Source organism: Rissa tridactyla, chromosome 7 (assembly GCF_028500815.1).
Source record: "Rissa tridactyla isolate bRisTri1 chromosome 7, bRisTri1.patW.cur.20221130, whole genome shotgun sequence".
In the NCBI taxonomy this organism is placed as follows: domain Eukaryota; kingdom Metazoa; phylum Chordata; class Aves; order Charadriiformes; family Laridae; genus Rissa; species Rissa tridactyla.
Window position 1 is genome coordinate 29,517,188 of NC_071472.1, and position 22,981 is coordinate 29,540,168.

Genomic DNA, 22,981 nt, shown 5'->3' on the forward strand with positions numbered 1-22,981 from the left:
CATCACTCTCGGATTTTTGCATTTCAGCAGCTGTTACTCTCATCTTATTAGTCAGTCTGCAGAGAAAATCTTTCAGACAAAATGGAACCAAACCCTGTGGTTATTGTGACTGGAAGCATGCAGGACTGAAAGTGCCTGAGGGGGGCCTGCAGGTACGATGCAGAGGTCTTTGAGAAGAGACATTTGTTATTCAAAGTTGCTGCCCACGAAAAAAAAAAAACAAAACAAAAAACAAAAAAGCTGATCTCTACGCCAAAGATGCAATAGTTGTCATTTTTTCCTATTTTTACAATCAAAATTAAGCACAGGACAGTGCAACAGCCTTGTTCAGCCTCACATATTTTTCATCCCAGTCATCCCAGACACACACCTCGGAGCCATGCAGCACAGTGCATGGCGGCCAAAAGGCGTTGAGGACAAGGTTTGTCACTGATCACCTTCCATACAAATAATGCAACCCTTGGTCAGGCTCTGTAACAGCTAATTCTTCAGAAGAGTTACATGAGTATAAAATGGGAACAACAAGTAACACTGCTATTGTAGTATCCTGGAAATGACCAACGTTAGCGTGCGTCAGTGATGGGCCCACTGGACTGGCAGCTGGACCCTTGGTCTCCATGCTGCATTCCCTCCTCTTATTATACGACCTGAGGTGAGTGTCCTAAGATGTCCGTGCGTCTTTTTGCTCAACTGTAAAGTGAAGATAATACTTATTCATCCCTGTAACTTTATTTACAATGACGTTTACTGAAGAGATGGTAAGCATGATTACTCGTGCATACTTTTACTCTGTTAAGAGTACCTGAGCTTGCCAACCCCTGACCAACCTGATTAGTAAATCTTCAGAACGTTTTTATAGAACAAAATAAGCATGAAGGAATAAACATTGTAGGCATAAGGAATAAACATTGTAATTTTTAAATATTAAATCATTGTGTTACAATTTCTCTACTTTCTAAGACTTGCATCATGGAGGATCTTACATGATATTTAAACCTTTCCCAACAAGTTGTGTGTTTCTTACAGCTTTCTCAGTAAGTCAATAACTTCCAGACCTTAAAATCCACTTAGCAAATATTTTCTCTAATGAAACAACCTCTCAAACTCATCTGAACATCTGTACTACATTTGCTACAACTACCACAACCACAAATAGCAGCAGCCATCACCACTATGTGTTGAAAAAAACACAGGATGGAATGGTCTCTTTATCACTGTGTTGAGTTGAACAAAGACAGATTATCTGGTGATTAGGGGTTTGGAATATTAATTAAACATCAAGGCTTTCAAATTAAAATCCCAGATGTTTGATCATTATGGTAATTCCCTGTTAACAGCATTCCCTGAAAGGCCTGAGAAACATTCCTCTAATTCTCCAGTGGTGAAAGGTTGAGGACCCTTAGGCTATCGAGCGTGAGCTCCTCTGCATCAATTATACAAGACATGGCCTTTTTAGCAAAATGGAGCCATCTTTTTTAGTGAGCCTTCTGTTAAGGAAGCTCTCAAACAGCTGCCTAGGTAGATAAACGCTTTCCCTACAATCATACGCCTTTCCAAAACAAAGCACAGTGTTCCTTGCACAAGCTGCTTGCTCTGAATCAAGTCTCAGCAGCACCTACCTTTTCAGGGAGGGGTAGCACCAGCACATGCTACATCTCCAGGAAAGTTGCCCCATCAACAGCACTGTCAGTGTGTCTTGGTCTCCTGCTCTGGCCTTTCTAGGCATAGGAGTCAGACCACGTTCCTCAGCCCTCGCCCACCTCTGGCTGAACTGCCTCCCAACCAGTGCTACCTGTGCAGCCTTATCCTGAAGAGGTGAGAAGCTGGAATAAGTTCAAGTCATGCTCAGGAAATTATATGGGTTGTCGTTAGTTTCCTTTCTATGTAATTTGTGTATCTGTATTACCGCATTTTGTAGAGACAACTTCTCCTGAGCCTGTGAACTAATGCGGAAACAATGCCTAGTGTTCGTGGAGCCGACTGACAAGAATACAGATGGTTCTTTTAACAGCAGAAGTACTGTTTGTCACAGTCAGCTCAGGAAGTGTGTTTGGAGATCTACGCTAACAGCCAGCCTGCTTACTACCATGGCACGCTGCCCTCATACACGTAACCCTCTCAGCGCACTCGCTCTTCGCAGTTTGTCATCAATTATCTAGCTAGGAATAACGACAGCAATAATAAAACTCCTTTCACCTAGCAGTGATTTACCCCGGTATTTCTTCCCTTGGTACATGCTCCTACTAACATATGAATAAAACACAACTTCATACATATGCCCAGAGCAATTTAAAGGCTTTTCATCAAGTAACAGAGTCAGAGAAGGCAATGTGAGATCCAGATAGGATGGAATAAATTCTCTGAAGTTCGAGGTCTCAGGTTATGCACTTACAAGCTTAGACAAATTTGAGTGCAATCTGAAAGGAATTTAAAGTGGAAAGGGGATATATTTCAATATTTTTCATTCTTTACTAGATGTTAATTTTGCACAGTCTGATTAAGGATTTTCAGCCTTTGCAAGGTGCAGCTTCAGAGCAGATATACTGCTGATCTGGACCAGCGGGGGAAGATTCTTTCTCCCATTATGTCACAAGGAACTTCTGTGCTACCTCAGACAGTGCCCTACAGAGGGCTACATTCACTTAGCGAAAACCTCTTTTCCAGCAGCCCATAGTGCCCACATATGGAGTAAGTGCCCACACATTTCTTGCAAAAAATGGAAAATATCTTAACTTTCAAAAAACCTATATAATCCTCCCACAGCTTTTGTTAAAAAACTTACTATCTGACAAAAGTATAAATCTGCACTCAAAAGTATTTGCACTATTCACAAGGTTCCTCTACATTCTAACCAGGCACCCTGAAGGTCTCAATGCCATGTTCCAGTCAACTGCAGATGTAGCAAGTAGTCTCTTTATGGGTGCAGTTTCCTCTAAATCTCTTCCTTGCTCTCACAGAGGTTTTGCAACATAGTTTCAACCACAATCACACAGAGCAGATATTGTTCATCAAGCTCTGGCCTCAACATCAGCTATTTCCACTGTATATTCCATAACTATGTTCAGGAAATACTTTAGACATACTTCATTAGCTAAGTTGATGGAAGAAAAGAAGGGCAACCTAGAATATGGACAACTACAATCTCAACAAAGTCCATGGAGTCTTGAAAATTAACAGCTCTGTTTTTCACAGTAGAAACCATGCCCAGAGTTTCCTGAATCTTGCTGGACCTCACATTAATATTGACTGTATAGAGAAACAATTCTTAAATCTCTTGCTGTGAGAAGCTTTGTGTTTTCAATGGCTGTCAACAGCCTAGTAAAACTGTGCTAAATCTGTCGGTAATTTATAGAGCGCTACAAAGCACTGGAAATGAAGGGGAAATTATCTTTTTGATAGCCCTGTACAGCTCAAAAAGAATCTACCAAAAAGCTGACGTACCAAAATCAAACTGGGTAGTTAGATGTAACTGGAGATGGCAAGCTTTCAGATAGCAAGTTCTCCATTCTTCCATATTGAAAGACCTTGCAGGTAGGGCTGCTTGATTTCTGCAGGCTGTAGCTAAGTGTTCTTGGGCACCCCGATGGCCTGCTATTACTACTGATCATCGCAAATTAGCAGCTTTGTCCTTTTGAACAGTCAGTATTAGCTGGAGAATACCAAAGGAGGCAATCGATCATATGAAGCTGCTCATGAAGTAGTGGCAGTATTAATTAAATCTCCTTTTCAGTTGGCCCTTCTACCTAACTCTCAAGTCTTTGTCATAATAGATTATGGAAGCTTGTTCTTACTTAATATTCTCCTAATGAGAATATTCATTCACAATTTAGCGCTAAATGAGATTTTAGCACTGCTCAACAGTGTTTTTCTGTCTTGTCTGACACCTCCTTGAGAAAAAAGATGCTGCTTTGGATGATGGGATAAAAGACAAGGCTGGCACTGGGTTCCAGGATACCATTCCCTGCAGTCAGTATCAGGTCATGTATGGCGAGACCAGTCCCAGCAGTGAAACACTATACTGAAATATTCCAGGTGCTAACTCGGAAACAACAAAACTGTGTACAAAATATTTCCAAATGCCATTCACTTAACCTGGATCAAAGTTGTAAGTTGTGTTCAACAATTATCACAAATCATTCACTCAGATAATTGTAGCCCCAGACAATTTTCATGTATGGCTTACGAACTAAGATGCTTGATGCAGGTTTGGCCTTATTAACTATTAACTGGCAAATGAAGAGTCAATTTTTGCATTATTTGGGTTTAATACATGCTGTGATTGCCCAGATCTTTAGATTTATGGAGTCATTTAAATAATTGCCTACAGCATAGTCCCAAGAAGCCCGCAATACTGAATTTTGTTCCATACAGTGGGGAACAAATAGCATTTCTAATAGCAAAGTACAACTTTTACATTTCTTAAGAAACGTGGCAGCACATACTACTTTGAATTGTTGATTTTGGCATTTAAAGCAGATGTCAGTATCAGTTATGATTAAACGTGCAAGAATGCACATTTTTAAATCAGACCTCTAAAGATAAGCTGAGCAGCAAAGAGCCTTACTGTACAGGCTGTACGATTTCCTCTCATCTCCTGACCACCTACATCTTTTTATACCCTCCTGGGAGAGCAAAACAGGATCATCTAAACAAACATTAAGACACAAAATATATGAATACAAGACAACCATGTATTTTTATAGGTTGAAGGAAAGTAAAAAATGAAAGTAGGGGAGATCTGAGGGAGTAACCTATGAAAACATTCCACCTTAGTACATCATACCTTCTACTGCTAGTTCTTTCCATCTTTCTTTGTTTGCTTGAATGATCTTCATCAAGTTGTTCTTAAAGCTCATTAGGTCAACAGTTGCTAGAGAATTTTCTGCGTGAGTCCCTCCGTCACTTGTACTTTTAAAATTGGGTCGTCTTTGTGCTTCAGCATTACTTACTGCTCCCAAAGTACTTTGGCTGCAGAAGGAAAAAAAGCCTAAATTGTGAACACAATCAGGCAATTTTAATAATACACACAGTTAATTTGAATCGCATTCCTTAGGACCTACATGCAATCATTCTGTACCTCAAAATAGTAATTTTCACCAGAGAGTGCCTAAGATACAAGACATTTCTCCAACTCATGAAGCTGTAACCTGGGACGGATTCTTACTGACCTTTTTACAGGGAATTCTTGAAAAAAATATGACATGAAAATACATTACCTCTAAGTTGGTTCTTGAAAGAATGTTCATGTAGCCATTTTGGAGCAGCTGCTTAGCTGTGTTTTTGAACAGTGAATGGTATCTTTGAGGCTCACAGCAAAGACATCTGATTGTTATTTGTTGACCCATTTGAAAAAAGCAAGACATGAAGGTATATGATGGGTAAGTTTAGCTTTTGCTGAAAATTCTCTTCAAGGTGTATGCCTTCAAGTGTAGTCAAAGCAGGATTTAGTACAGTAGTTTTAAATCCATATGAGAGCTACTGCAGCTACCTTACACATAAGGTAAGGTAGAAGTCGATTATTCGTATGTGAATATGCAGGTACATGTAAAGGTGGGAAAAAAAGAATGAACTTGCCTTTTTTTCTTAGGATTAAAAAATCAGACCTATTTCTGGCCTTGTAGAGGTAATCACGTCATACTAGGTTTTGTTTACTCAATTATGCTGCATAGTTTATCTCATTGGTACCAAAACCAGATGTTAATATGCATACAAATGGATTTCCATTAAACAGAAAATATAGTTGCAGTGAACGTATTAGCAAGAACTGCACAAGAAGAGTTAACTGTAATTTCCCTCTGCTCCAGAGATGTTGAATGGGATAGAATGGAAAGAATAGGCTGTAATTCTAATGTTTTCCAGGTACCACAGTGAATGTCACACCATATACCCAAGGCATCCACCCAGTAGTGTTTGAGCAATTCTGTGGGCTCAGACATTTCTGTATCATGCTATAGGCTCTCCACTCTCTTCTTAAGTGTAGCTCTTGATTCCATTCTAAGAAAAAAATCCCTTTATCTTCCACCTCACATGAGGAAGCTTTGCTGGATCATAAGTCTTTGTTCATCTACCACTCAGTCATGAATGTCAATTGAAAATAAAGCCTGGAGCTACTAATCATTTGCAGTTGCTAATCACTCATTTGTGAAGAAGTGAGGAGGTAAACAAGTTATCAATAATGCTTTAATTTGCACTGCTCCCCAAAACACTAAGAACACTGTCATAAATACCTACTTCCGGTAACTTCTACTTACTTCTAATAACTGAAATACGTGTAAACTCATGATCATAAAAGACCTAGGTTCATCATTTTGCTATTAAAATCTAACTAATGAACAGCAAATGAAAAATTGCCCTGCAGAGTTATCATATTAGTAGCCTCGGTGAAAGCTCAAATTACAGTTTTAAAATGAAAAGATGTGGTAGCAGAGGCAATATTTGCAAAAGCATCAGATGATTATTGAACGATGCTTTCAGCATGGAGTCACTCAGACAACACTGTCTGTCATAGCTAGTTTGTTTTATAGACAACTTCTATCGTGGTGCAAAAATCAAGAGCTTGATGGGCAACCCCCCCTGCATCTCACTTAGATGTCTTTAGACTCCTGTCTTTAGATCTGTCAAGAGACATATAAGTGGAATCAATTTTGTCTCAAGTGTATATATCAAATAATATTAAAATGGAAAGGGGAAGAAGGAAAGTGACCTATAGCATAATGAAAAACAGAAAAAAAACTGAAACCACCTTTACCACCTCCACTTCCAATTGTCTCTCAGAAAGCACAGAATGCCTTTTAGTAGTCAATTAAAATTAGACTGAAATGGCTTACGATAAGAGAACTAGGAACTTCAATTATCTATTGCAAAGATTACAGTCAAAGGAAAAAAAATATTAGATAAGCTGTAGAAAATTGATTTTATATTTTATACATGTATATTCTGTTCCTTATTGTGGTTTTGCCTTTGGGTATGCATGATTGTCCACAGTCAATGGAGTAATAGCATATTGTAAATACAACGGAGCACCACATGATGGCAATACTGTACAGCTAGTTACGTTATGTGCCAAACTGTTAAAATAACTGCGATAATTCTGAGAATGATATTGTTATGTTAGTTTATGTTAGTTCAATAACTAAGCAGTGTATTAATACCTGGGTGTCCCAAATGCAGGACTTTCCGATTTTGACGCTTCCTCTATAAGAGGCATAACAATTTTCTCCATTGAGTCCGTAAGAAGAGAAAATGTTGGTTCTACTATGAAATCAATGAAACCTAAAGAAGAAAAGGAGAGAAAATAAGATTTTACATTTTCACAGCTCTCAACTCTAGAAATAAATACCTGACATTAGGCTGATTTTTTGACTGTAGTCCTAATTCAATATACCAGATACCACTAGTATAATCTTGAGTAAAAAAACCACAACTAAACCCAAAACCACCTGCAGCTATACAGATATAACTAGATATTAATAATTATACCATTTCATTCCTTTTCCTTGAAAATTTTACACACTGCAGAACACACCTACCATTTGAAATGAATATTAATTATTGAATAGAAGGGAAGCTCCAGTTGAGCCAAAGGGCTAGAAGTCATACTGTCTCTTTTACCATTCAGATCTTCTTGCCAAGGAGTTAATATTTCAAACTGCTGTTTATTATTCTGTGGAGGTAAAGTGTTATTTCACAGTGTGTAGGAGTATTCTGTCAAATCAGTGAAGAGAACAAGTAATATCCTTAGGAGACAGCATTCATCCCACAGTTCTGAGATGTCAGCTCTGAACAATGTCTTTTACATTTTAAAGTGCTCATCAAGGTATGGAATGACACAGTGAGAGAAAGAAGCATTATTCTCTTCTGAGCACTTAACAAAAAAAGAAATAAAAATGCTATAACATGAGCTAGCAATGGATTTCCAGATGTCTTCATACTCTAACCATGCAACACAGCCCAAAGGTGAGCAACAGTGCTTCAGCCTAGGATCCAGCTTCCCTCCTGCAGTCCGTACAACACTCAAGCACGCTGCCTTTCAAGTCCCAGTGACATGGAATAAAGGACATTTTGAATGACAAGATCAGACCAGATGACACGCTTCATTTCAAGGATAAGACACCATCACCTATAGAATCTCTCCCTGAGTACTGTGTTTACTCACATAAAAGGTATAGCTGTTGGTAAGACATACTGTTTTACTCAGTATGCTTCTACGGTATCTCCTTGTAACCAGTCCCAGTGATCTTTACCAATTCTGATTTCCTTATTATTGCTGGTGGAAATAGAGATGGAGAGAGCATTTCGGAAAATGGCCACCGTTCTGAAGTATGGTCACTGTTGACCAAAATGCAATTAGGATTGACAGGAACAGAATGCATTGGTCATTGTCAACCCAAGGAGGCTTGACCCTGTGTAGTTTGACCCTGCCACACTGACAGTCTTAACTGCAGTCCAGAAATCTGATGTATGAATTAGCTTTAAATTGAGATGCATCTACAGAACAGTACCAGGCTTTCAGACTGTAGTAGAGACAGATCTGTGAGTGCTTAAGCAAGAGTCAATCTGTCTGAGGACGTGATCTACCAAACTCTAAAGCACATACAGTAAAAGTTGCGCTACTGTCCAGTACTTTGGTTAGTCCCTCTCCTAACCCTCCTTGGCATCTTCAAGTTCCTTTGAGACCAGTGCATTTCTGCTGTAAGAGCATATGAGTTTGGTGAAAAGACGGGTGCAAAGAAATACCTTCTGTATGATGGCATTTGGACCACTTACAATTCAAAATGAGTATAAGAAACATCCACATGATGTTACATGCTCCTACATATGTAAGAAAAACAGAACTTGTCATTACCTATTTGGGACTGAGCTACCAAAGTAGACTTGCGGTCACAGAGTGGGGAAAACTGAAGACCTAAAGCAGCCTCCTTGTCTCCCTGCAAACAACAAGGTTTAATATTATAAGTAGATATTTGATAGAGGGACAGAGACACAAAGGAATCCGAACATTTTTAGTATTTATTAAACAGATTACTTTGTTTACTTATACTCCTAAATAAAAACAAGCCACAGGCAAAAACGCTCTTGTTATTTATCTTTAAATTTTCAGGAAAAGTGAAAGTCAAAATTCTAACTTACGGTTGACAATTTTTATATAAAGGACCTTATTGCAAGGAAGTTCTCCTCAAGAGCAAGACATCTGCCAATGAGATTTAACATATATGAAGTCCTTCAATATTCACACTTTAGTTCTGCTGATCCCAGATGTAATGCGGTTGGAGATATTTAGACATGTTTGTAATAGTGTGCCAAATGCTAAGTGTTTCCTTCTATTACATTGGTTTATTATACCTGTAAAATTTCTTCAGTGGATTTACACACATCAAGGGCATGATCTGATCTGAACTGAACTCACTCTCACTAGCAGGCATGTCTCTCTGCTGCTGAAGCCATAAAAAAGCCCAAGCTCAATTTCATTACTCAGATGACTTGCACAAACCTAGTTCTGAAAATATTTCAACCCTCACCACACTTAAGAGAGTGGGGTTTTGTCTTAACAGTCTTAACAGACAGGGGGGTATTATCTCCATTTTCAGCATGGTAGACCAACTGACTTAAAAAAGCTCAAAAAGAAAGGTGCAAAAAAAATCCTGAAGAGACATCTTTCAAAGGAGGCTACAATTTGTGTTGCTGGACAAACCTGGTCCCCAGAAGCACTGACATTACAGAGAGAGGAAAAGAGTCTTACAAGTAAAAAGGCTCTACATATTACATTAGTCATGGAGAGCGCTGTTTCATGATCATTCAGTGGGGACCAGTACACGAACATACCGTTTTCCAAAAAATCTTATCAGAAGCTGATGGATGAAGGGCACAGTATCAACCTTCCTTAGTCTTTTTATCACATATCATTGAACTAGATTTGGGAAAAGTTTAGGACTATAATACCAATAAAAGCACTTCAGCCACAGGAACAGATGTAGTTCACAGATTGTGTTTCTAGTGAGTTTTCTCACTATGGCCTTTAAATTTTACACCTAAGTGTTCATAATTTGACTTCAGAGTGTAGAACCCATGAACACTTACTACTAGGAGCAGTGCTAGTGGTATCTCCATCTAAATGCAGGAGCCCAATTGTGATGTAATATAAACTGTGGTAGTTCTAACAATTTCAGCCATTGTTGAATACAGGATTTCTAAAGCAATATTAATTTTGTAATCTTCCCTCAATTATTAAAAAAGAGAAAATTCCACACTAGCAAAGAATCAGTTTGAATTTTTTTAGGTTTCAGGTAGCTCTTTATCGTACTTATGAATTACTTTGTAATTAATATAATACATAATTAATACTTAAATGTCATATAAGTTTACGTCTTTTGAAATTGTAATAATGGACACCTCATTTATATTTAAATTGATCATTAGAATTTCATGAGATTTAAAATTAAAAAATAAGAAAACTCACTGGACAAATTCTCTTTTTCTGCTTTTGGATCTATTCAGACTGAGAGCAGAATGCTACAGGAACTGTGATACTTCTTTGAGTGACTTGAACTATGGATTTCTTTATTTTTAAGGTTTTGAGATGGGTGGGTGTATTTCTATTTTAAACAAGTAGCTCAGATCTTCCTTGGCATTACAACACACTTTCTGTAGTTGTTGCTTTTAAACTTAAAGCGTTGTTTGGCTTTTTCCCTGAAGTTAACACTGGCACATATTTTAACTGTTAGCTGCAGTTAACAAAGTTTTTTGTCTAGGTGGATGTTCATTTTTTGCTAGTGCTCAGTACTTGGAAAGCTGCCTGTTAAAGTATTGTTTTTGCATCGGCAGTTTCAGGCTCTGCTGACTTTTCCTTTAAGGCGATGGAAGTAGTTGAATTACAATTTTTAAAGAAAAGAAGAGGAGGAATTAGTGGGGTTTGCATACATTTGGACTACTTCATCTTGGCTGACATAGATTTGGAAATCCCAGAGGTTTCCACCACACATGCCAGATCAACAGGCCAGAGGATGCACAACCAAGCCAGTACATCTAGGAAGCAGGAGACCTACTGTGTCTGCACTGCTCAGTGCCTTTATATATGTACAGTTACTTCATCACACGTTAAATGTGTTGGAACCACTATAAGAGGGATTCAGTTCCTTGCACACTCCTTTACAGCCCAAAAGAGTTCCACTGCTCAGTTGCAGAAACACATATATGGTGATTTGATTCCATTGTTAAATACCTTCTCAAGTCCTTGAGCATTACTTCTTCTAATGAAAGTATAAAGGAATAACTAAAACATTAGCTGATTCTATGCACTCAGCAACCAGTGTGGTACTGTTTATTGCTAAAGCTACATCCACTTGACTGGACACATTGCCTCACTGTCCCATGGCTCTGTGTAGTCTGTCTCTCTGTGTCTAAAATGTTTTTACAGTTGGTCATTTCTGACCTTTGCAAGCAATGTATATCTGCCTTTTCCCTTTCAAGTTCAAAATCCTCATCGTTTCTATTTACAGAAGCAGACACAAACTCATGACTCTACTCAGTATTTCCATAAAACTTAGTTCATTCGTTATTTAGATTCAGGCACCAGCTCTTCAACCTGTCTCCCCAATGCAGAGCCCAGAGTCAAGGATGTCCTGATGCTCTCTATTGTGAATTTGTACAAAGAACCTCTAGGAACCAAGCAAAAACCTTCTAGGGCAGATGGGACTAACAACCTCATCGTTTAACATACTGACTTTTTATTCTCTGACCCCCTTTTCCAGTGTGACCCAATTAATTTCACGATGTCAGCATATAGGAAAATAATGACAATTAAGATGAGCAAGACATACACTGTTCCTTTATCTGTATTAACCATTTTTAAAATCTGTGTGTAACTGTAGAAACTGTGCAATACCTAAACTGGATTTTGGTGATCAATTGTACCTCAGTAACTGTTATGTTAAAAATGTGCATGGTCACAAATATTCATTACAAGGAGAGTATTCCCCCTTTGGAGGAATGTTTTTTTCCACCTGCTGAGGTGAGTAAAAAAAATGGCAGCAGTGACACCAACACCTACTAGGCTTCCCTTTGAATTCAGTACCTCAAAGAAATTAAAAGTCTTTCGCAAAGGTGTGTCTTCATTTTTGTTTTAGGATATATGGCCACGGTGTTAACAGAATGATGCCGTCTAACCTCTGGCTTTGGATCGTGCTGTTATGAAAGCAAAACCTTCAGATCTATGGGGCATATGCATGGCAAGCACTGGCAAGGAAAAGAAATAGGAAGGATTTCTGAAATGTGAAACAGAGAAAACTTTTTGCCTTCTTTGGTGAACATAAATTCTTCCTATTTTCAAGTCCCTCATCCTACCCTGCTGGTGCTTCTTTTTAACTCAAAGCATATATAAATCTCTGTCTACAGAATGAAAACAGCTTGACAAGTTATATTATTATTGAAAGAAAAAAATGCTACAACACTCAGAATCCTGATATCAGCTGAAATAGATATAGAGCTACAACAATTTCATCTTATTCACACACATAAAAGTTGAATTAATGTCAGTGGTATGCATGAAGAGTAAGGAATATATACTGCTGACAATGCTTGTCAATCACAACCAACAGCATCCTTGCTGGTAAACTTACGAAAAAATTTAATTGTATAACCATTGCTTCTTGAACTAGATTTATTAAAAGACTTTAAAAATGGCACCTGTCGAAAAAATTCTTCCATCAGGGCCATGGTCCACCGGTAGTGCAGCTCCCAGGATTTTGCTGGATGGCTTATGTCTGCTGCATGTAGAATCAAAGACATGGCTTTGGCTTTGTCTACCCTGTCAATTCAAGGACATGCTCCAATTATCTCAAAACAAAAGCAACTATTTAAATTCTTTTCTTGTACACGAGCTCATTGAAATACTATAGATAATGAACAGAATGGAAAATAACCTACCCCTCTGTCTGCTGTAGAGTATGTCGCATCGTTTTAATTTGTTGAAAATGACCCGACATATCTGTAGACAAGACCATCTCAATGACCAAGCTACGCAACTCCCTAAGAATAATTAAAAGCAAAATGACTGATTACAATTCATTTATTCTATGTATGGTACATTTGTTTAAGCAGTACTTGTTAATTTATAACTTTCTAAAAAACATCACGGGTTTTGTTACGTTTTTAAAAGCATTTAAATAAATTATTAACAACTTGAATGTTGTATCCTAAAGGGATTCTGTGAAAGCAATGTACTTCAGAAAATGCACTCTGCAACCATTATTTCAGAGTCATACTGTTTTGTAATTCCTCTTCTCTACTGTCTAAACTAAAAATACATGCAGTTCTGCCACCCATAATAAGTCTTTCCTTATTTTTCCAGCAGTAGAGTATTCAAAAAACCAGTTGGTCTCTGGGCTTACCACCACGCAAGAGGATATATTTGTGTCTCTTATTACTGCCCTCATATTAGTGCAGACCAGGCATGACACTAAACCTAGGAAGAAGGCTGTGGAAAAACTCATAAGAGCAAGAGATATTACATCTGAAACACTACCAAGAGTACAACAATATATGAAAATTACGACAAACTGCGCTTCATCTCAAAAAATACCTTAATGCCTATTTCATGAGTCAGATAAAGTTTGCGATTTATAATTTATCTATATCTTGGTATTATGGTCAAAGACGTAGGCTTGTCCATCAGCTTTCTATTAAACTGAATATGAAAATAGTAAAACATGAGTCATGTAAAAGTGTGTATTAATTCTCATTGTATATGAAAGTACATTAATTTTGCCAACAATAATTACTGATTTGGAATGTTATGTTTCCTTGGTGTAGAAGGACTCTATATAGACCATGTAGGAGTCTACTGGGTCTTTATTTACATGCTTTTTAAATGGTCTAGGAGGATTTATGTGCAAGTGTTGCTTATATGTGTATCAGGGACAATTCACCACGTAAAATCTTTGATTATGTATCATATATCTTCATGAGCACATCCCCAATCTTAAGGATGTCCAAATATCCATTACAACAGTAGAATCCACTTTAGTCATTCTCACTGAACTTTAGTCAGTTCTCACTGAGCCAGCTAGGGAAGGTGCCCTGCTGGATCTGTTGTTTGTAAATAGGGAAGGTCTTGTGGGGGATGTGAAGGTTGGAGGCTGTCTCGGGAACAGTGACCATGAAATGATAGAGTTTTTGATTCTGGAGAAGCAAGGAGGGGGGTCAGCAGAACTGCTACCTTGGACTTCCGGAGGGCGGACTTTGGGCTTTTCAGGAGCCTGGTTGACAAAGTCCCCTGGGAGGCAGTCCTCCAGGGCAAAGGAGCCCAGGAAGCCTGGATGTTTTTCAAGAAGGAAGTCTTAAAGGCACAGGAGCAGGTTGTCCCCATGTGCCAGAAGACAAGCTGTCGGGGAAAAAGACCGGCCTGGCTAAACAGGGAGCTAGTGTTGCAACTTAGGGAAAAAAAGAGGATTTATGGCCTTTGGAAGGAAGGGCAGGCCACTCAAGAGGACTACAAAGAGGTAGTGAAGCTACGTAGGGAAAAAATCAGGAGGGTCAAAGCCCAGCTAGAACTAAACCTGGCTTCTGTTGTCAAGGACAACAAAAAAAGTTTCTATAAATATATTAGCAATAAGAAGAGGACTAAGGATTATCTCTGTCCTCTAGTAGATGGGGCCGGTAACATAGTGACCAAGGATGAGGAAAAGGCTGAGGTACTTAATGCAGTCTTTGCCTCAGTCTTCAGCAGTAGGACCAGTTGTTCCCTGAGTACCCAGCCCCCTGAGCTAGAAGACAGGGATGGGGAGCAGAATGAAGCCCCTGGAATCCAAAGGGAAATGGTGAGGGACCTGCTTCAGCACCTGGAGGTGCACAAATCTATGGGGCCAGATGGGATCCACCCAAGGGTATTGAAAGAGCTGGCGAAAGTGCTTGCCAGGCCACTTTGCATCATTTATGAGCAGTCCTGGACAACTGGGGAGGTCCCAGCTGACTGGAGGTTGGCAAATGTGACACCCATCCACAAGAAGGGCCAGAAGGAGGATCCAGGGAATTACAGGTCAGTCAGTCTGACCTCGGTGCCTGGGAAGGTCATGGAACAGATCCTCCTCAGTGCAATTACACGGCACATGCAGGAGAACAGGGTGATCAGGCCCAGTCAACATGGGTTTGTGAAGGGCAGGTCATGTCTATCAAACCTAATATCCTTCTATGATAAGGTGACCCACTTAGTGGATGAGGGAAAAGCTGTGGATGTTATCTACTTGGATTTTTGCAAAGCTTTTGACACTGTTTCCCACAGCATTCTCCTGGAGAAACTGGCTGCTCATGGCCTGGACAGGTGTACTCTTTGCTGGGTAAAAAACTGGCTGGATGGCCGTGCCCAGAGAGTGGTGGTAAATGGAGTTAAATACAGTTGGTGTCCGGTCACAAGTGGTGTCCCCCAGGGCTCGGTGCTGGGGCCGGTTCTCTTTAATATCTTTATCAATGATCTGGATGAAGGGATCGAATGCACCCTCAGTAAGTTCGCAGATGACACTACACTGGGCGGGCGTGTTGATCTGCTTGAGGGTAGGTTGGCTCTGCAGAAGGATCTGGACAGGCTGGACTGATGGGCTGAGGCCAACGGTATGAGGTTCAACAAGGCCAAGTGCCGGGTCCTGCAGTTGGGTCACAACAACCCCATGCAGTGCTACAGGACTGGGGCAGAGTGGCTCGAAAGCAGCCTGGCAGAAAAGGACCTGGGGGTGTTGGTTGACAGCCAGCTGAATATGAGCCAGCAGTGTGCCCAGGTGGCCAAGAAGGCCAACAGCATCCTAGCCTGTATCAGGAATAGTGTGGTGAGCCAGACTAGGGAAGTGATCATCCCCCTGTACTCGGCACTGGTGAGGCCCCACCTCGAGTACTGCGTTCAGTTTTGGGCCCCTCACTACAAGAGGGACATTGAGGTGTTGGAGCGTGTCCAGAGAAGGGCTACAAAGCTGGTGAGCGGTCTGGAGGACAAACCTTATGAAGAACGACTGAGGGAGCTGGGGTTGTTTAGCATGGAGAAGAGGAGGCTGAGGGGAGACCTCATCACCCTCTACAACTACCTGAAAGGAGGTTGTAGAGAGATGGGGGCTGACCTCTTCTCCCTGGTGACAAGTGATAGGGCAAGAGGAAACGGGTTCAAGTTACGTCAGGGGAGGTTTAGATTGGATATTAGGAAACATTTTTTCACTGAAAGGGTTATTAAACATTGGAATAGGCTGCCCAGGGAGGTGGTGGATTCACCATCCCTGGAGGTGTTTAAAAAAAGGGTAGAAGGGGCACTTAGGGACATGGTTTAGAAGTGGCTTTTGTCAGGGTAGGTTAAAGGTTGGACTTGATGATCTTAAAGGTCCCTTCCAACCTCAGCGATTCTATGATTCTATGATTCATATTGTATTAATACCTTTGATTTACTGAACAATGCAGTTTTTTCAAACCACTATGTTTTAAAGAGGTAAATTGCAGTTTTCTTTAGGGCTGTTAGAATAGTTTGTTACAAAAACTATCAAGACTGCTTTTGAGCCAAATTAATCGCATATTTAAGCTGATACTCCTCATTGATTTTTGTGTATTTATTCCTGATTTGCTTTGATGTAACTGGATAAAGACTCAGTCCTCTCACTTCTACTCAATAATACACAGCCATAGCAACTTGTGTTTAGAAAATGCCTTACCTTATCTGACCTCATAATAAGATACTAATTAATTTGCATCCCAACATGAAAACTGAGGGCTCTGCATTGTTAAATCCTGTTGTTTGTAAGACTGAAATAATTGTCACTTTCCCTTCCTATGGGAGATTTTCCCAGGAACTTTCCATGTCTGAACTTCAGGAGTAATCAGAAATAAGCTCACCCCTACTACACAAGACACACAGAGAAGCTAAATGCTCTCATGGCAGCAGACAAACCCTAATTCTTACCTCCATCACCTGAATAAGGATCAAACAATGTAGCACTGTTCTCACATGCTTCTGAAGATTTCAGGCCACTAAAAAGCTGCTTTATAGCAAAGGAGAGGCTCTCTACCTACAGTCGGCAGTTGTTTTCTGCCTGTGCCCCCATCCATCATCAATAGAGGGATGGGAAACTAAGAAATGATGGAAAAACTTTAAATAAAGCTCTAATAGAGCTACAAATGCTCAGTCTACTACCAATGCACAGAAGATTACTCTTGGACTTAAACCATTCCCAAATTGTTTCACAGGGAAAAAAAAGGCCATCTCAACTTCCATATTGAAGGAGATCTCAGCCAGTCTCATAGGTAACTCCTGGACAGAAATCCCTGCTCCCTTCATTAAGCAGTTCACAGGCACTGGGATAATGCTGTTAGCATTGTTTGTGCTACCATGTCCATGGCAAAAAGATACGTAGGTGGCAGTGTCTTTAATTCTATGATGGGAAGTGGCAACAGTGTTCATGTACAGTGCGTAGCGCTTTTTGGGGGCCCACAATTGGAAGATTACTTGTTTTGAGTATACAATTTCCATTTTTCTTAAGTAAACCATCATGTCCTGTGCTCTCATCCTTTCATAACACTCCTATATCCATATGTCATATGGTTATGATACTGTGAAAAAAATAGATGCAAGATGATGTGAAAAAATGACATGAATAATGCTGTAATAAACAAGAGACAAGGAGAGGCACATGAATTTATTGGAAAAGTTAATCAATAAACAGAAACCAGCTTTATCTGTATTTGTCCATGACAAAAACATTTAGTCAGCTGGAAACTAATGAAAAAATGCAGGCTAATGAAAAAACAGGCTAAGATGAGCAAAAGCAAGTTGGGAACTGAAAATTTAACGTTCATCTTGCAATCCTGTTTTCCTCAGACAGAAGACTCCCAAGGGAATTTGTGATAGAAAAGCTGTTCATTATCCGTTGTACATAATGCACATTATTTTCTTAGTCTTTTTTATATAATCAGACAATATAACATTGTATGCCTTATGACTGGAACGCTTTGAGACACTAATACTGCCTGACCACCTATAACTGTTGACCTAACACATTGGTTACTAGAATACCAGAAGGCCGGTAAACCAAAGGAGAAAGAGGGACAAAAAGGGATCCCTCTTTACATATTTAGGGACGCTAAGTGAGAGAAACAAGAGAATATGGAAGACAGGAATATATTTTCAGAGTTGAGAAAATAGTGAGAAATTACTATGAATGTCACATGCGTTATCCACAAAGGACATCCTCCTCAGAATGCTGGCAGTGTTTCCCTGCTCAGACCCAAACCCTATGTTTTAAACTTAATTGAAGCTGACAGTTTGTTAGTGCATTTATCTTCTTAACGTTAACAAGTAGAAAAGAAAATGTAATACTATAAAGTCATTCTCAGTCACTTCGCTTCATCTTGCTGAAATAATTAGCAGAACCACAGTTTAAATAGGCAGGACTATTAAACTTTAAAAAAATGAAATCGCTGCAACTCAAGAAAACAGATCTGACAGTAGTCAAGAAATTAATCAGTTCCAAGAAGTACATTAAAAAGTTGAACAAATTATCATTTCAATTTACTGCCAATTAGATTCAGCGCAAACCTCAAAACTGTTAGTCTAACAGCATGAATTTCAGTACAGATCCAAGAAGTTCACTCTAGTAATAATTAGAAAATTGAAAAGCCTCTTTTAAGTGGCTAACAGATCTGTCATTGCATCACTGAACAACTGTGTCTGATGACAGGGTAAGAGGTATTTTTGGCTATTAGAAACGAATACCAGGAAACCATCACTTCCGTGACTGACCCTCTAAATTAAGTATCAGACTTAACACATTGTGTAGATTCTCAGACTGGCACTTTGGAAGTTACCAGTTTGTTTGAAAGTACAGACCATAGTTGCCTTGTTAAGTGACAAAACATGGAACTGAGTGTCCTAGTTTAGTTGCTTGAGCTTATTAGTCAGTTCATACATCTCTTCTAAGTTGTACCGAATAGCCCCAACAAGAGACCATAAATTCCACTTTCTCTGGTTGCCAGATACCACCAACTTCAAACTGGCTGCATGTAATAGTGGACTGGATCTGTGCAGCCACTGTATACAAACAAAATTTGCAAAACTAAAATAAAATCCTCCAGGAAATCCAAATTGGGTAACAGTGAGAGGAGACTAAAAAGCAAGTGCAAACACACATAGTCTGTGATTGAGCAACTTCTGAAGGAATGTGGTAGTTTACCACAGGTTCAAAAACCACAGAGAAATGCAATACAACAGAAGTTATAGCAAAGGGTCCATAATATAAAGAAAAAGAACTGTGGTAAGACCAGATCGAGCAATCTATGCAGAGAAGAGCGCACTCCATAAATGTGAAGACAGTCTATACCATTCTTCCCTTTACTCTGTTGCAGTCCACCAAAGCAATACGTATAAACATCACACACTTGGAAACCATAGGCTCCTCTTTCCACTGGGGAATATCTTCTTTCACAGGAGTTTCCATCCTGTCACTCTTTTCCCCAGTGGTAAGACAAAAGGGAACAACTAGGATTCACTTTACTAGCTGGCAGCCAGATTTCTGTCAGCTGGAGCAACGCCAAATATGTGGTGGTCTCCAGTGCTGAAGGAGCCAGGACCAAGGAAGCACATAAGTGCCTTCAAGCCATCCTTGATCCAGTCCTGAACTGAAATTCAGCTGAAGAAGATCTGTCCCTTTCTACCTGGAAGCATTCTCTCGTAGGACACAACACTTCAAAAAAGCATACTCCAGGCAACAAGCCTGAAGATTTGAAAATCATTACCTCTCCACAATGATGGTTTTAAAGGACACAATACCAGCCTCTGATGGTTATCTACTGGCATAATCACTTCTCCATGCTCAGCAGCTAGGACAAGTACAATAGGGCCAGAGACCTATCAGGCCCAAAACTATCAGGCCCAAAATAGTTCCAAGAAGAGCAAGGCTGACTTATGTTGGCAATGAAAATCTAGGTCTATGTGACAATTAATGCTGAAGCTTACAGTTTACTTCCAGAGATAGATATTTCTCAAGAACTAAATTTACAACACAAACTTTATGATAACTAAATCCAAATGAGTATCCTCTGAGAAGAAATCTTTTATGAGAACGAAAAAGTGTATGCTTCCTCTCTCACTTTGTATTAAATAAAAAATTAAAAACACTTTAATATTGAGCATTTTGGAGTAGCTACAGAAAAATAATTAAGTGAAAACCAAAAGGGTCAGCAGACTTACATTCAATAAACACTTTATTTAGGGGTGTTCTGATCATGTAGATAAGTGAAATCATGTAAATCTACCATGTAAAACAGTCCTTCATCTGTAAAAATACACCACACCAAAATTTGATCTGACATTCACGTGTTCCTTCATAAATGTATAGTTTTGTGAAAATATAAACAAAGCAGAGTATAGCTTTGTTACTCATGGTGGCATCGTTCATAGCGGGACACTTCCCTGGAAGCAGAATATCTCTCTCTGACTTCACAGTCCACCTACTTAAAAGTTATTTTTAGGACCTCTGAATAATATCTATGTTTACAGAAACACACAGAAGACTCATATCTTAAAGTGCTATATGTAGTAATCAAAGATATACAAACATAACATGTCCTTTCTAATAACAAAGAAAATCTTATCTCTAACACTCGCTCATTTTGGTTTTACAGGTCTTAGTATTTGTGACTTATCAATTATGATGCTGATTCTTTCAGCTGGTCAATTTTCTTCAGGAGTTACACTAAAATTAAGGAGAAGAAGAAAAGGGAGATTTCAGTAGTGCTTCTGGGCCTTTATTTTATTATTTTTGGGCTCTCCATACAATTAATTTTTTAACGCTTAACCAAGATGTGACTATGCTGTGATATGTTACACAGCAGAAATCCCAGGGGCAGGAGTGCTCAAGGTGGCAGCAGAGAGTGACTGCACAGAGATTTTAAGCCAGTTAGACAAAGGTAACCTAGCTCAAGAGGGGCAGCACCGTAGTTTTCCTGAACAGCTATTTCACCTGAGACGCTGTCTACACAGTCCAACACTGTGGCTCATAAATGCACAATCTCACTTGGAAAATTATACGGAGTCTCCCAACTGTACTTCTTCACAACACAGCAGCATTCCGTAAGCTTTAAATATCCGTTACTCCTTCCAGTGCCAAAGTTTCTTCCTGTAATTTGAACTCTTAAAATAGACTCCACGTGGAAGGCCTGGTGCTTTTTACTATTTTTAAATAGAGGAATTAAGTTTGAATGTCACGGTAAGTCTTACCTCCAGTCATCTTTGGTTAAATTTGCCAGGATGTTCATCTCTTCTTCTTGCATAAGTCTATAAGCAGCACTCACATGATGATTTTCAAGAACAGAGCGATCATTGTACAATATTGCAACATCTGACCTAGTAAAAAAAAAAGGCAGAATTTACAATAGCATCCTGATGATGGCACCGGGGAAGGTAGGACTGTGTATTCTCTATGAAAACTATTGACTGTATATATCAAGCTATGTTTATTTGTTCTTATTGTATCAAATACTGATAAGGTTTCCACCCTAAATGCATAAAAAATTATCATTATACCATGGTATACACTGTTTGTTGGAAAGTCATATTTTTAAATGTGAAATGTTTTATTTATAAGATATAACTGTGACGACAATTTGTGAGGAGATCTTTGAGCTTCTTGGCTGTAGATAGGATCGTAGAGCAAGAGAAGTGCTCTAATTAGGTTACTCGAGAGTACTCTTTGACAATACAACCATGCATTCACCAACACAGGGGGCTCCACACGTAGCACGGGTATTAAGAAGCTACTACCCCTGTTCTGAGAGAGATGTGCTTTTGTCCATGTCACTCATAATCATAAGGAGCTGTAAATAATAAAATATCGAAAAACTTCAATTTCATATGTTTTGAAATAAATACCACATTTTTTCAGAAAAACAGACAAACCTTGAACATCATAACAAAGGAATGGAACACATGCTAAGCCAAAGTTTGATTGTATGCAAGTGCTTCCTAAAGCCAGACTCTTGCCGTAACATTAGCACACTTGACAGCATCTTTCCCCTCTTAATTAAAGACTAACCCACAATACCAAAATTACATACAGATTTTCACAAATTTTGATGTGGTATGGATTTATCGTACTTAGCTTCAAACTTCATTGATTCTTGGGAAATTTGTTTCCCCAAGACCTGATCTGACTTGCTAAGCAACTTTGGGCCTCCCCTCTCTGCCACATTTCTGTTCTTACGAAACTATTCCAGAGTACTTCAATTTGATCACCTGCAAAGTCTGTACTAGAAGAAAGGTGTGATGATTTAGCAGCGCATCTTACTATGATATTAATAAGGTAAATTCAGCCTCTTGTTCTGTTGAGCAGTAGCATATATTCAGTGTAACCACCCACATGTATGGTATGATACCAAGGAATCTAAAAAATTAAAATATGACTGGAAACTTTATTTAGAGGGAACAAAACGTAACCTACGTAAATAATGAATATGTTTACATCAATAATCCTATTAAAATCATGGGAAAATCTGTGATTTGCCAATCACACATGTTTATGAAGCACATTTTGACCCACATAGCTACTTATGGCTAGTTTTAAACAGTGCTAAGATTTGCTCTGTCTATGATAGCCATTTCATCAGCTTTTCTCAGGCAAAAGAAGCCTGGAATCACAGCCCTGGGATGCCACATCAGGGCCAAGTTCCACTAGGCCCCCACAGGAGGGAAGAATGAGCTCCATCACAAAACAAATACCTGTTTGCAAGTATGTCCAAGTAAAATTCAAAGGCTAACAGCTTAATTCATTTTCCACTTTTGCAATACTTCAGAGCAAAATATTAAGGACAAAAATAGAAAAGTCATATAAACTTGGAACAAGAAACTGAAGTTTATTTTTAGCCAGACTGCGCTGAGGGAAAAAAGAATAATGTCTTTATTGCAACCGCAGATCTAGAATTTGTTCATTATTGAAGGGCACATGTCTGGGCAAAAGTATGTTATGGA

General features: G+C 39.1%; 1 protein-coding gene across 6 annotated transcripts in view; it reads right to left on the reverse strand.

The window, feature by feature from the left end:
- PDE1A (phosphodiesterase 1A) overlaps positions 1–22,981 on the reverse strand; it is a 238,022-nt gene that overhangs the window by 18,916 nt on the left and 196,125 nt on the right. For all 6 annotated transcript variants that reach the window (XM_054209002.1, XM_054209006.1, XM_054209005.1 and 3 more), the window contains 6 exons: positions 21,236–21,361; positions 12,922–13,023; positions 12,682–12,802; positions 8,846–8,927; positions 7,152–7,272; positions 4,784–4,968 (listed from right to left, as the gene is read on the reverse strand). In XM_054209002.1, coding sequence (XP_054064977.1) covers positions 4,784–4,968; positions 7,152–7,272; positions 8,846–8,927; positions 12,682–12,802; positions 12,922–13,023; positions 21,236–21,361 — 737 coding nt within the window. The remainder of the gene's footprint in view (positions 1–4,783; positions 4,969–7,151; positions 7,273–8,845; positions 8,928–12,681; positions 12,803–12,921; positions 13,024–21,235; positions 21,362–22,981) is intronic.